Genomic DNA, 12,140 nt, shown 5'->3' with positions numbered 1-12,140 from the left:
TTACACATTAGTCATGGGTGAAATAAATGTATTTTTGTAGGATGGTACAGAGGGGAAAAGAGAGCCATGAAGTTTGCTATCCCAAGAATTTGGCGGGAACCCACTGACCACTCAAGCAACTGCTACTTCTGCATGGTGGACCCTTCCAAACGTCGGACTGGCAAGAATGCACCTGCTATCACGTATCCGGACCTTCCTTCATCCATCGCCCCGGTGCCACACTGCCATGAGCTCCCCGTACCCACTCCTCCGGAGAGAGAGCAGCCGTCTTTAGAAGAGAGCAGCAAGTCAGAGAGCGAGGAAGACGTTGTAGATCCAGATGACAATTTCAGAGGTGGAGCTGAGGAGAGAAACCCATACTACCCCAACCAAAAAGACCTCAACGACTTGATTAGAGATCTTGGTCTCACCAAGTCCAATGCCGAGCTTTTGACGTCTAGGCTCAAGCAGTGGAACTTGTTGGATGAAAGTGTGCAAGTCGCAGATCAGAGGAAGCATCACCAACCTTTTTCCAGCTTCTTCACCCGTCAAGATGGGCTCTGCTTCTGCCACAATGTGACCAGTCTGTTCGAGGCAATCGGAATCGCCTGTAACCAGAATGAGTGGCGCCTCTTCATTGACAGCTCATCCAGGAGCCTCAAAGCCGTGCTGCTCCATAATGGTAACAAGTACCCGTCTCTTCCCCTGGCTCACTCGGTGCACCTCAAAGAGGATTACAGCGGCATCAAGACCTTGCTGGACGCCTTGAAGTATGATGAGTACGGCTGGGAGGTCATAGGAGACTTCAGAATGGTGGCATTCCTGATGGGTCTCCAATGCGGTTTTACCAAGTTTTCCTGCTATCTTTGCCTTTGGGACAGCAGGGACACCAAGGCGCACTACCACAGGCGGGACTGGCCACAGCGGACCGAGTTCTCTGTGGGGAGGAACAACGTCAAGTGGGAGCCACTGGTGGACCCCCAGAAGGTGCTGATGCTACCACTGCACATCAAATTGGGCCTTATGAAACAATTTGTCAGAGCTCTAGATAAGGAGTCGGCAGCCTTCAAGTACCTTCAAGACTTCTTCCCTAAGCTGTCGGAGGCAAAGGTCAAAGCCGGTGTCTTCGTCAGACCACAGATAAAGAAGATCCTGGAGTGCAATGAATTCACCAAGAAGCTCACTAGTAAGGAGAAAGCGGCTTGGAACAGCTTTGTCGCAGTGGTTCGGGGCTTCCTGGGCAATCACAAGGCCGAAAACTATGTGGAGCTGGTTGAGACTCTGGTGAAGAACTACGGCACAATGGGCTGTAGGATGTCCCTCAAAGTCCATATCCTTGATGCTCATCTTGATAAATTCAAGGAGAACATGGGAGCGTACTCGGATGAGCAAGGCGAGCGCTTCCACCAGGATATACTGGACTTTGAACGCCGCTAACAAGGACAGTATAACGAGAACATGATGGTAGACTACATTTGGGGGCTGATTCGTGAAAGTGATTTACAGTATAATCGTAAATCTCGAAAAACTACTCACTTCTAAATCTTTTGTAGTCATTTTTGTATTACTTTAGTATAAATACATGTTAATTTGGATTCATATGTTGTTTTTTTCTGACATGTGAACGAAAAGACACAAATTCGCCTGTTTTCTCATTGAAAATAGGTAAATTTCAAAATATCACTGTCCTGGTCACAAAAGCAAAGTTTGTGAGGAATAATAGCCATTTTCTATACTTTTGAGGCATAAGCAATTAGGAAATAACACTTACTACCCAGGAACAAAAATTGTGTTACATAGTGCATTTAATGTAAATGAAAAACATTATAAATGCCGGCCATCACAGCTTGGCTCGCTCTCCCAGTCACCTGTAGCTGCTTTTCCCATGACAGTGTTTTCAAACTCGACTGCGCTCCTTTACAGGAAGTAGAATACGGGAACCAGGAAGTGCAGCATCAAGTATCGGCACGGAGCGATCGACCGTTTTTCTTCACTGATGTCTAATTCACCTTTTCCATAATGTCATCATCTTTCATGTAGGAAAATGCTAAAATGAAAATGATGGCAATACATTTTAGGTCAGATTTACTGGAACTATTTTGTTCGGTTAGTGTCATTAAATCGTCATTCACCATCCGAGGGTGTGTGCAATCTTCAAAGCCTTGCTGTCGTTTCCATTGTTAAATACTTCTTTGCAAAACTGAGGTTTACATTGTTTTTTGTTTAAAATTCTAAATGACTGTATTGGTGTTGATTTGAATTGGAGCGGGTCACGTGTAGCCATGCTAACAATATATATTACAAAACATATTAATTAGTATTACTACCTCTGTGGTTTTTGAATATGCATGACAACATGCACAGCTTAGCTAAGAGAGTTCCTGCCTAAGTTATTTTTAGTCCTAGTTCTATCACAGAAATACTAAATAATAGCTTTTACTTTTCTCGTTTTTGACCTAAAAATATTTTAGTCACTCACACAAAAATCCTTTTAAATGTTCTTTTGAATGATTGCATGAGTTACATAACGCAGCAGATATAGTGACATTTAGACAGACAGGGTTGCCCCCAATATCATATAAGTCGACCAAGGATTTGTGAATAAAAAAATAAAAACAATCGTGATTAAGTTGCAAAAGATATTAAGGTGATTTTACATAAACAAGCAGACAGCAACAAATGTACTTTGCTGTAAATGCTATAGCATGTTCAGGAACACGTGATGATTTTCTAGTTTAGTGCCATTAACAATGAATGCATTTATCTGTTTAGATTACAATTGTATAAGCTTTGCACTGGTGGGGAAGCTTAGTAAATGTGGATTGCTGTGTGTTGCCTGACCTTACAACAAACGTAGTATTTAAAATATGTATTGTCATTTTAAAAAGAATATAAGGAAAAAATTACAAATCCGATGCAGTGGTGAAATGTAGTCTTTAGTCTATGGATATGTGGACAACTAATAAACATTCAAAGGTCATACAGGCCATATTCATATATTTCTAATTTATCTTACTGGGTAACATCAGCGTTTTTGTTTTCTTTTTAGGAAAAAAAGTAGTGTTAACTTAGCATGGTGGTAAATGTTTTATGAATACAGCCTGTAGTTCTATTTCTAAAATCGGCATAAAAAATGTAAACCCAATTACCTTGAAGTCATTCTGAATTAGAACATAAGAGAATCTGCAAACAAGAGAAGGCCATTTGGCCATCCGGTTCCTAGTGGCTTATTGATCTCAAAACATTGTCAAGTTAAAGCATCCAGGTGATTCAGCATCAACAACATGACAAGGTAACTAATTCCATGCCTTTAACACTCTCTGTGTGAAGAAGTGTCTCCTTTCCCCTGTCCAAGGTATATCTCCACTTCATTTCCAGATGTGTCCTCAGGTCCTGGTTAATGAAAACTGCTGCATTAATGAAGTGTAATGTACACTATATACTGCCCTCCTGTTTTAACATTGCCTGTTTTATTTTTTTTTGTTCTGTACCCTGGCAGGCTTCCAAAAACCAGGTCCTTTGACAATCTGCCCAGCGCCTGCGAGGCTGGCGGCTCGCTGGCTCCTAACCGGCGCTCCAGTGACCCGAATCTGAATGAAAAATGGCAGGACCACTGCCGCTCAATGGAACTCAACATCGCGGTGGGGCCTGAGGGGGGAGGCAGGCAGGATCAGGGGGAGGGGCCCCCCACAGGGGGTAGGGCCAGCAATCCCAGGGAAGTAGGGCCCAGGGGAGAGCAAGAAGAAGACGAGGAAGACGAGGAGGGGTCCCTACAGGATAACACACCAACCGTGTGGCAGAAAGCTAAACCAGGAGCCAGTGGGCCTGCGACGGACAGCACTCTCGAGGCAGAGTTATTAGTGGAGGTAGGAGTGGCCGAGGGGCAGATGGAAAACATCCTTCATGAGGCGACAAAAGACGAGAGTGGAGCAGAGGATCCTAAGAAAGAGATGAAGAGCGACTCTACTGACAAACCACAGCAAGAGGATTTGCCAGCCCTGCCACTTCCCCCACCCCTGCCGCCTGCACTCCCTGCCCTGGAAAACAAGGAGTCTGCTCGTGACCATAACTCTGAATCCCCAGGGACATATGTTGCTCAAGAGCCGGCTGGACTCTCAAACTCTATCAGCAGGGTTCCAATCCTGCCTGGGTTGAGTGGTCCTGTGTTTAGGACTATTACCAATGGCTACAGCCAGGCAGTATCTCAGGAATCGAATGAGTCTGAGAGCCACTACACCACACCCCAGCATAGCCCCCCTCCCTCTCTTGCTCCTGAGAGGCTGGAGGACAGAGCCTCGCTGATGGAGAGCTCCACAGAGACTCTGACAGAGGAAGGGGGGAGGCAAGAGGGGGTGCCGACCACCGGCCTTTCCTCCAGGCTGTCTAACGGGGCCGAGAGTCCACTGCCCTGCCCTGAAGGGGAAGGGAGCAGGGAGGCCCAGACGGAACTGGATACCCCAAGGACTTTAAATGGTGGCCACAGGTTATCCCAAAGTGCCTTGCTCCCCAACCCTGCTGGCGAATTCCGGCAAGAAGAGCCTGTCTGCAATGGAGAGGTCTCAGAAGGGGAGCCCTGGGCCCCCCAGCTGCCACGGATCAACGGTCACTACCCCAACGGGGAACGGGTCTCTCTCAGCCGGCAGATGTCAGCAGCCAGCTGTGGCTCCCAGGCCCTTCATGCTCGCGGCAGCGGCAGCTCCGTCTGTCAACACCGGTGCCCACATGGCTTCATGGGACGACCTCCCCTCAGCCCAGAGCAGCCAGCCCGCAGTCACCTTGACGACGATGGGCTGGCAGTCTACAATGACATCATCCAGCAGCGGCTGCGGCAAATCGAGGCAGGACACCAACTGGAGGTGGAGACTCTGAAGAAGCAGGTGCAGGAGCTCTGGAGCCGGCTGGAGAGCCAGCACTTCAACAACTCCCTGAGGATCAATGGGGACACAGGAGACGAAGTGGTGAGGCACAGCCTGGGAGAGGAATTGAGAGAGTGTAGGCTTGAAGTGATCCATCTCAGCACTATGGAGTGGGATTAAAGACAGTCTTTCTTTCTTAACAATTTGTACAATAAAAAGACTGTTTCAGTCTAATGTGAGTGTAATGTTTAAAGGGAATGCAAAAAAATATACTCATAACGGAAGCGCTCTCACTGAATGCTTTAAATACTACAGCTAGTTTTGCGAAAGTAATTGGTATCGTTGATTTATATAAAGATTATAAGGATGCCCCATAGCAATAAATTACAACTGACCCCCCTTTTGTGTGCGCTAGATTTGTAAGTTTGTTCTACTGATTTTAACTAGTAAATGTGCGTGCAGAACAATCATATTTCTGGTTTTGGAAAACACAATATTGTAAATTCAAAGATTTAGTGGATGGGGATATTGAGAGCGGTTTATAAATATTTGCAGGTTTACAATCTATTCTACCTCCTTTTGACACAGAAAGGGGCACATACACTTATTTAACCATTTTAAAGCATTTGGAGAGGGTAACGCATTTGAGAGACAGCAGTTGACTTTGCATTTCCTGTTTAGTGATCCAAAAACAAATTCTTCTGACTCATTTGAAATAAGCCACTTTCAATGACCCCAGATCTGAATATTAAATATGAATTAATATTTAAAATCCCCTTTCTAAAAGTACGTTGTGGCCTGGCGGTTGTTCAGTTTAGGTGAACGCACTATACACTGTAACACTCTGCCTCCTGGCCTCTTTCAAAGCTCTCTCATTCTCCTTTGTTCCAGACCTCAACACCAGACTCGGAGAACAACCTTGATCAGAGCTGCTTGTCTCGCTGCAGCACGGAGTTCTTCTCTGAGGCCAGCTGGGAGCAAGTAGATAAACAGGACACTGAGGTGAGAGTGCTATATCAGGGTGTACTGCTGCAGTGGGAGCAATGTGCTGGAGGGGTTCTTCTAGTCCAGAATGTAGCTACTGTGTCCCATTGGATTTAGCCTAGCCTAATACTTTAACTTGATACCTGGTTGTCACTCCTTTTAACAAAAAGGTTTCAAAAAGGTATTCTGTTTCATGAGGTTAAGAAAAATATTGTTCTGGCTAAAAGCTGGTTGTAGTAATAAGCAATATGGCCTCAGACCTTGGTAATGTTAGCCAGTGAATCCCAGCACTTTGCAGTTAAGCCACGTTTTGTAATGGTTTCATTTTTAAGTTTAAGCATATTTAAGTTGTAGCCTGAAATTGCAGTTGCTTCTGCCTCCTGACCATTGAATTGTGCTTCATTCATTCATTTTCATGCTTTATTTACATTGAAATAATTAACAATTTAACAGAAGGTGTGTACAAGAATAACAAAAGTACTGTTGGCTTTAATCATCTGGGGTAAATTGCAACAAACTAAAACTTTTTCTTGTAAAACTCCTAAATTATGGAATGCCCTGCCTTTGTTTGTCAGAGAAGCTGGGACTGTTACAGTTTTCAAGTCCAGACTAAAAAAGCACTTTTATAAAATGGCTTTCTTCTCTTGGTGGGTTTTAATGTAACTTTAGAATTGCTGCTTTTGTATTATGTGTATACTGTTATTTAAATGGTTTGACTTGGCAGTTGTATGTGTGACATGGTATACAAATGTATTGTGGTTTGTTCTTTTTTTATTGCTGTGTACTGTACAGTACTTTTGTATAAGAAGCGCTATATAAATGCAATAAATATATATTTAAATATATAAAAGGAGCATACTAACTGGGGATGATCCTGTGGTTAGTACAGAGGATGGTACTAAACTAGTACGCAAGTTAATACAAATTGCAGCAAACTAAGCAGCTCCAGATAGTCCCCAGCTGTGTATTACACATTTTCTCAATTGCAACGAACCCAAAGTAAGTGCTGTTGCCCTCTAGAGCAGGAGTCTCCAACCTTTTTACTATGAAGAGCTACTTCGGATTTGCAAAAACATTTGCAAGCCACTCCTCAAAGAACTTCAAGCTAAAAATAAAGAGAAATGTTAATCTTACCTAGTTTTCAATGTGAGACTTGACACTGCATGCTGTCTACCAGCCCAGCAAAATCTGGCTTGTAATTAGAAAGTGCAATCTTGATGGAGTCAATCAGATGCTCGTCACTCAGGCGGGTTCGAAGTTCTTATTTGATAAAGTTCATGTCTGAAAAGGCAGATTCATGTAGATAAGTGGAACCAAATAACCAAGTTGCTGCTGTGCAGAGATTTCTGTGCTTGTCCTTGTCCACTAAAGTCCAGAAGCCAGACACTGGGTATTCTTGCGTTCAACTGAATATCGTTTTGAAGATTAAGAATCTCCATTTCCAGTTCACTCAATCCAGATTAAACAATGACCCCACTTCAGAAATGTCACTTACATCCACATCCATAAAGGGATTTGAAGTAAACATTACACAAGGTTTCAGCTGCTGAAAATCACCCCTGCTCTAGAGGGTACTAAAACACATTACTAAGTTAGTCCAGCAATTTATGGCTAAGACAAACATTTCTTTTTTTTTGTGCGAGTGTCTATTCTGGTCACTTGACAACTGTAAGCCTCCGCTCTGGTAAGCTAGGAGCGTCTGGGTCTCTTGTTCAGCACTGTTAAGCTTATTCAGAAGGATTGTGTAACTCGTCATTGTACGATGTCTGTAATTTGAAGCGTTATGTTTATTGAAACTTTTGCCGGCTATGCTGAATAAAAAGAAAAAAAAGTTAACTTAAAAGGGGACATCCGAATACAGAATAAAACTAACCCAAGCAGCGCCCGTCTATCGTATTCAGTCCTACAGTAATAATACATAAAATCAATCGTTAATATAAAATGAAAAGAATGAGACTTTACTAGATAACGGTAAAAGTGACGCTCATTACCCAGAGTGACTACATCAGTTATCAAATCAACAAGTGAAACTAATACGGTTTTCTATGTGAATTGATACACCCATAATTAATGCTGTGGGTAATTTTATTGGTTTCTGTCAGGATTTATTGATAAGTATAGTTTACTGAGGTGGGGGCTTTCAGTTTACTGGTCTAGCTTGTCAAACACTGCATAGATGAGCAGCAGAATACATTTCAGTAAGTGTTTCAGGGTTGCAGGTTCTATTTTGCTCAAAAGTGAATGAATCCAAGCACTGTAGTGTATATAAATGCACAGTTAGCTCAGCATGCGTGCCATGCTGTCCGCTGGGAGGTACGTGCTTGCTTAGTACCTGCTTTGTGTTTGCAGGTGACTCGGTGGTACCCTGACCACCTGGCTCCCCAGTGCTATGGGTGTGAGAGCAGGTTCTGGCTGGCCAGCAGGAAACACCACTGCAGGTATGGCAACCTCCTACTTCCACAACTCCCAGTCTCAACTCTCCATCCCTCTAGTCTTCCAGTTGGCTCAAACTGAATGTACTGGTTACAAGATCTCTAACCTGGAGGTGGCTGTCAGATTAGTTATTTGAGAATCCCCATTACCAAACTCTGTGCTGAATGTGCAGGCCCAGTACTCGGCTCTCCCTGTTCTGAATACTGGTTCACAGTCTCCTGTCTCTGAACTAAAGATTAGAAAGTTGTTTAAGTCACACTTCACAGCCATTCTGTTTATTTCTTCTTATTGTTTTTTGTTTTATTTGTTTTGATTCCTCCAAATGTTCCGTTTTGAATGTTAAACATGACACTTCATCTGTCCCAGTCTCCCTTCTAGTTTAAGTCTTCTATCAATCCACGGGCAGCAATGATTTCCATCATGATTCCTGACTCCCCCTCTCTCGCTCCTGAATTGAATAATTTCCTTGCTGCCCTGGGTCTCGTGCGTCACCTGGTCTAGGCTGGGTAAAACAGGATAAAACAGTGCATTTTTAATGGCAATTGACGACTTGTCAACTATTTGACTATTTTTACCGATTGGACTCGTCAAATTGGTGATTGTTATACCCTAGTAATGACACCTGTGTACCAAGCTAGCCAAGGCTTTATCTGGACACATTTGAATTTTCTATTCTACATGTTGTCGTAGATTTAGGTCATGCTGTCTGCTCTTTTCATAGAGCACCTGTAATGTGTTATTCATATCCTTGGTTACTGACTGACAGACGTGTTGTTTGATTAGCAGTTCGATAACTGTGAAACCCCAGTTTAATTAATGCCTTGTTTTTCATCCGAGAGCATTCTTAATAAGACCACAATTTTCTTAGCATTTTAATACTAGACTCTATTCACAAATCACCAGCTTATGAGTGCCAATATTCTTTTTAAAAAGTATGTTTTAATAGCTACAAGTTTCATAGTCATGAAACCCAAATATTTAGTTGATTGCTTTAACAGCAAAATATATGTAATCCATGAAAGCAGATTTTAAAAGCATTTCAGTAAGTCTCCAGTTAAAGCATAGGCTGTAGGTGGATGAAGCACAAATGATTGACTTGAGTACTCAAGATGGTTTGAGCTCTTCATGGTAAGAGGGATGAATGGAACGAGAGAGATCATTTAAAGGAGCCTGCAAGAGCGCTTCTAACAGCAGGATGGGTAGAAAGGCATTTTGAACAGACAGGAGGGAGTGCTTTGAATAGATCACACACATTGAAAGAGGCCATGGTGAACAGCGCACTAGAGGGGGTAAAGCGTACAGGGAAAAGGAAACTCAGCTAGTGGATGAATAGATGAAAGGATAGTGGAATATTTGGATAGTGCTTTGAATAAATGGATTGATTTAATGGATAGATAGTGGGCATTAGGAGAATGAAGTGCTGTAGGCGTCTTTTCATCTTGGTTCCTTAAATGGGCAAAGAGAACAGGCCAAGTAAGAAGCTTTTGGACAAATGGAACACTTAATCCTTGTGATGGATTTACTCCACCTAAATGGAGGTTTTGTTTTTTGTAATAAAAAATACTTTTATTGCTTTTCCTGGGGGCAGTTTATTATTAATTTCTTTAAAAAAAAATAACCTGCAGATGTCTATTTATAGGCAGAAGTTAAAGTAAATCAAACTGCAGCTGGAATTAATTTGTAATATGAAGAAAAGGTATATTTTATAATCTTGTTACCGTTTGCTGTTATCATTTTTGGTGGATGTGTAACAGATATCTAGCAATAGCCAGATAGGTGCACACATGTCAAGTTAAGGTACAAAATTGGATCTGGTAAAAAGCACCTTTTTATCTGCTTGTAGACTTTAGAAAAGTGGTCATGCAGGCGTTTTAGAGGAAAGTCCCCCATTACTGTTCGGGTAATATTAGAGACCTGTAAACACATATCCACCAAGCAAAAATGATATGGACCTCATAAGGATCAAATTGTAAGGAACAAGCTTATTCTAAAAGCACGCACTGTCCAGTATCATGGAGATGATCTGAGCAGGGTTGAGTCCCTGTATTTTGCCCAGCCTTGGCCCTGCCTTCTGACCGGTGTTCCTGTCCGCTGTTTCCCCTCTTCCTTACAGGGACAGGGAGCCTGTTGAGAAAGTCTGGTGAGAATCTGTTCATCAGTCCTCTCTGTCTCTTCACTCATGCATTTTTTTTTTATTTCAGCATTGTTTTTGTCAAATGTATTCTAACACCTATTTCTTTGTTTTGTTTTAACCTTCCTTTTCTGCAAAGCTGTTTTGATTTAATTTTCATCCCCAGTGATAGCCTTCACTCACACCCTGTGGCTCTCTTTTAATAAGCAGGGTCCACTCATCTTTTTTTTTTTAAATGTATAGGAAGGACAGCAATAATGTCTTTTTAAGTGATTTTTAAGCGATTCCCAGATAAGGATACAGTCCTGGCAGCTAAAGGGTTGATTACAAATCTGCACGCAACACATCGCTCCTGTACGTCAAATCATCTTGGTATTGAGTCAGAGATCCCAAACAGTGTTTATGAAGAGATCCCAAAGATTGGTATAAAAAGATTATGGCAGTCTGTTGCAAAATAGCGAGTTGACAAGAGCCCTTGCTGCTGCAGTGTTATTATTCACCAGATCACCCCTCCTGCATGTGCATGACTGCCCGTCTTGTGCTGAATGTTTCATTCTGTGCTGCATGCATTGAACTGAATTGTACCACAGACTCGTTTACGGGAAAACCCATAAAGATCTGGCTTGGCTGCTGTGCTGGGCATCCAGAGGGGGCATTTCCATTGTGCATTAGGGGGCTGTTGAGTACTACGACTGGTCATCCATACCAAATAGAGTCAATTCATAGTAACTTTGGCTCGTATTTCAAAAAAGATTGCATCAGTTAATACCACATTTTTTGAAGTTGTGGTTCATATTAAATAAATATGTACAATCTTTCTTTTTTTATAAATATAACCCAGACATTTAATCTCCCTCAATATATTTCTTTTAAATAGTTGTAGGAAAGAAATATTTTGCAAGATTTGTTTTGTGTTTTTTTTTAGAAATATTAAAATAAACTTTTAGACTAGAAGTCTTTCTGGGTGTCTTCATTTGGAGTTCAGATTGGGAGGAGCACCTGCACATCTACATTCAGCACTAGTTAGTGTTTTAAAGGTTTGGGGGGAGTTTTGTTTTGTGTACAACAAGCAACCCCACAAGTATATCCATATACTCAAAATGAGCTGCCACTGCCCCACACTGCATTGCTTGGAATTGAGTCTCTCTGTGTGTGGGAATGTTTATAATTACTAATAAAATATTTCCTACTAAACTTGTATTTTGAGGTTTTAAAACTACAAAATACAGTTTGGTGCAATTCAATTACGAAGACTTATCAGACTAGAAACAAATGGCTTTATTTCTATCACACATTTCCCCATCAGTAAGTATCCCCATGGAATAAGTGGCATTTAGGCAGTATAGTTTGTAAACTATTAACACAATAATCCCATACATTTTCTCCACCATGCATATCCAATCATTATATAGATATTAATAGATGTGCAGTTTTGAAAGAAACACATGTTGTAGCAAACATGTATTTTTAATTTAAAACATGAAATGTGGTTCTACACTAAGTTTGCCAGCCATTCCTTTGTACTTTCTGGCTGATTTCACCTATCATATGAAATTGTCCCCACCCCCACTAGTTTCTTTCCCTTCAATTATGTCACCTCTTTTCCCCTATTGCCTGACATTCTTTCAGTCAGTAACACTCTTTGACCCAGAAGACAGAGGTGAATGGCCAAGGAAGTAAAGCAGTATTGAACTTCCTGGAAAGCAAGACAAGCAAACTGAGAACTGCTTTAACCCAGTATATTACCAGGTGTCCTG

At 41.9% G+C, this 12,140-nt stretch overlaps 1 protein-coding gene across 5 annotated transcripts in view; it reads left to right on the top strand.

The window, feature by feature from the left end:
- The window catches only part of LOC117426902 (myotubularin-related protein 3-like), a 47,411-nt gene that overhangs the window by 30,900 nt on the left and 4,371 nt on the right, over positions 1-12,140 (top strand). For 4 of the 5 annotated variants that reach the window (XM_059033340.1, XM_059033337.1, XM_059033339.1 and 1 more), the window contains 4 exons: positions 3,479-4,937; positions 5,727-5,837; positions 8,169-8,257; positions 10,366-10,392. In XM_059033340.1, coding sequence (XP_058889323.1) covers positions 3,479-4,937; positions 5,727-5,837; positions 8,169-8,257; positions 10,366-10,392 — 1,686 coding nt within the window. The remainder of the gene's footprint in view (positions 1-3,478; positions 4,938-5,726; positions 5,838-8,168; positions 8,258-10,365; positions 10,393-12,140) is intronic. The other variant, XM_059033341.1, reaches the window with a different exon arrangement.

The sequence above is a fragment of the Acipenser ruthenus genome, chromosome 11, assembly GCF_902713425.1.
Source record: "Acipenser ruthenus chromosome 11, fAciRut3.2 maternal haplotype, whole genome shotgun sequence".
Classification (NCBI taxonomy): domain Eukaryota; kingdom Metazoa; phylum Chordata; class Actinopteri; order Acipenseriformes; family Acipenseridae; genus Acipenser; species Acipenser ruthenus.
This window is presented reverse-complemented; position numbering and strand designations above follow the sequence as displayed.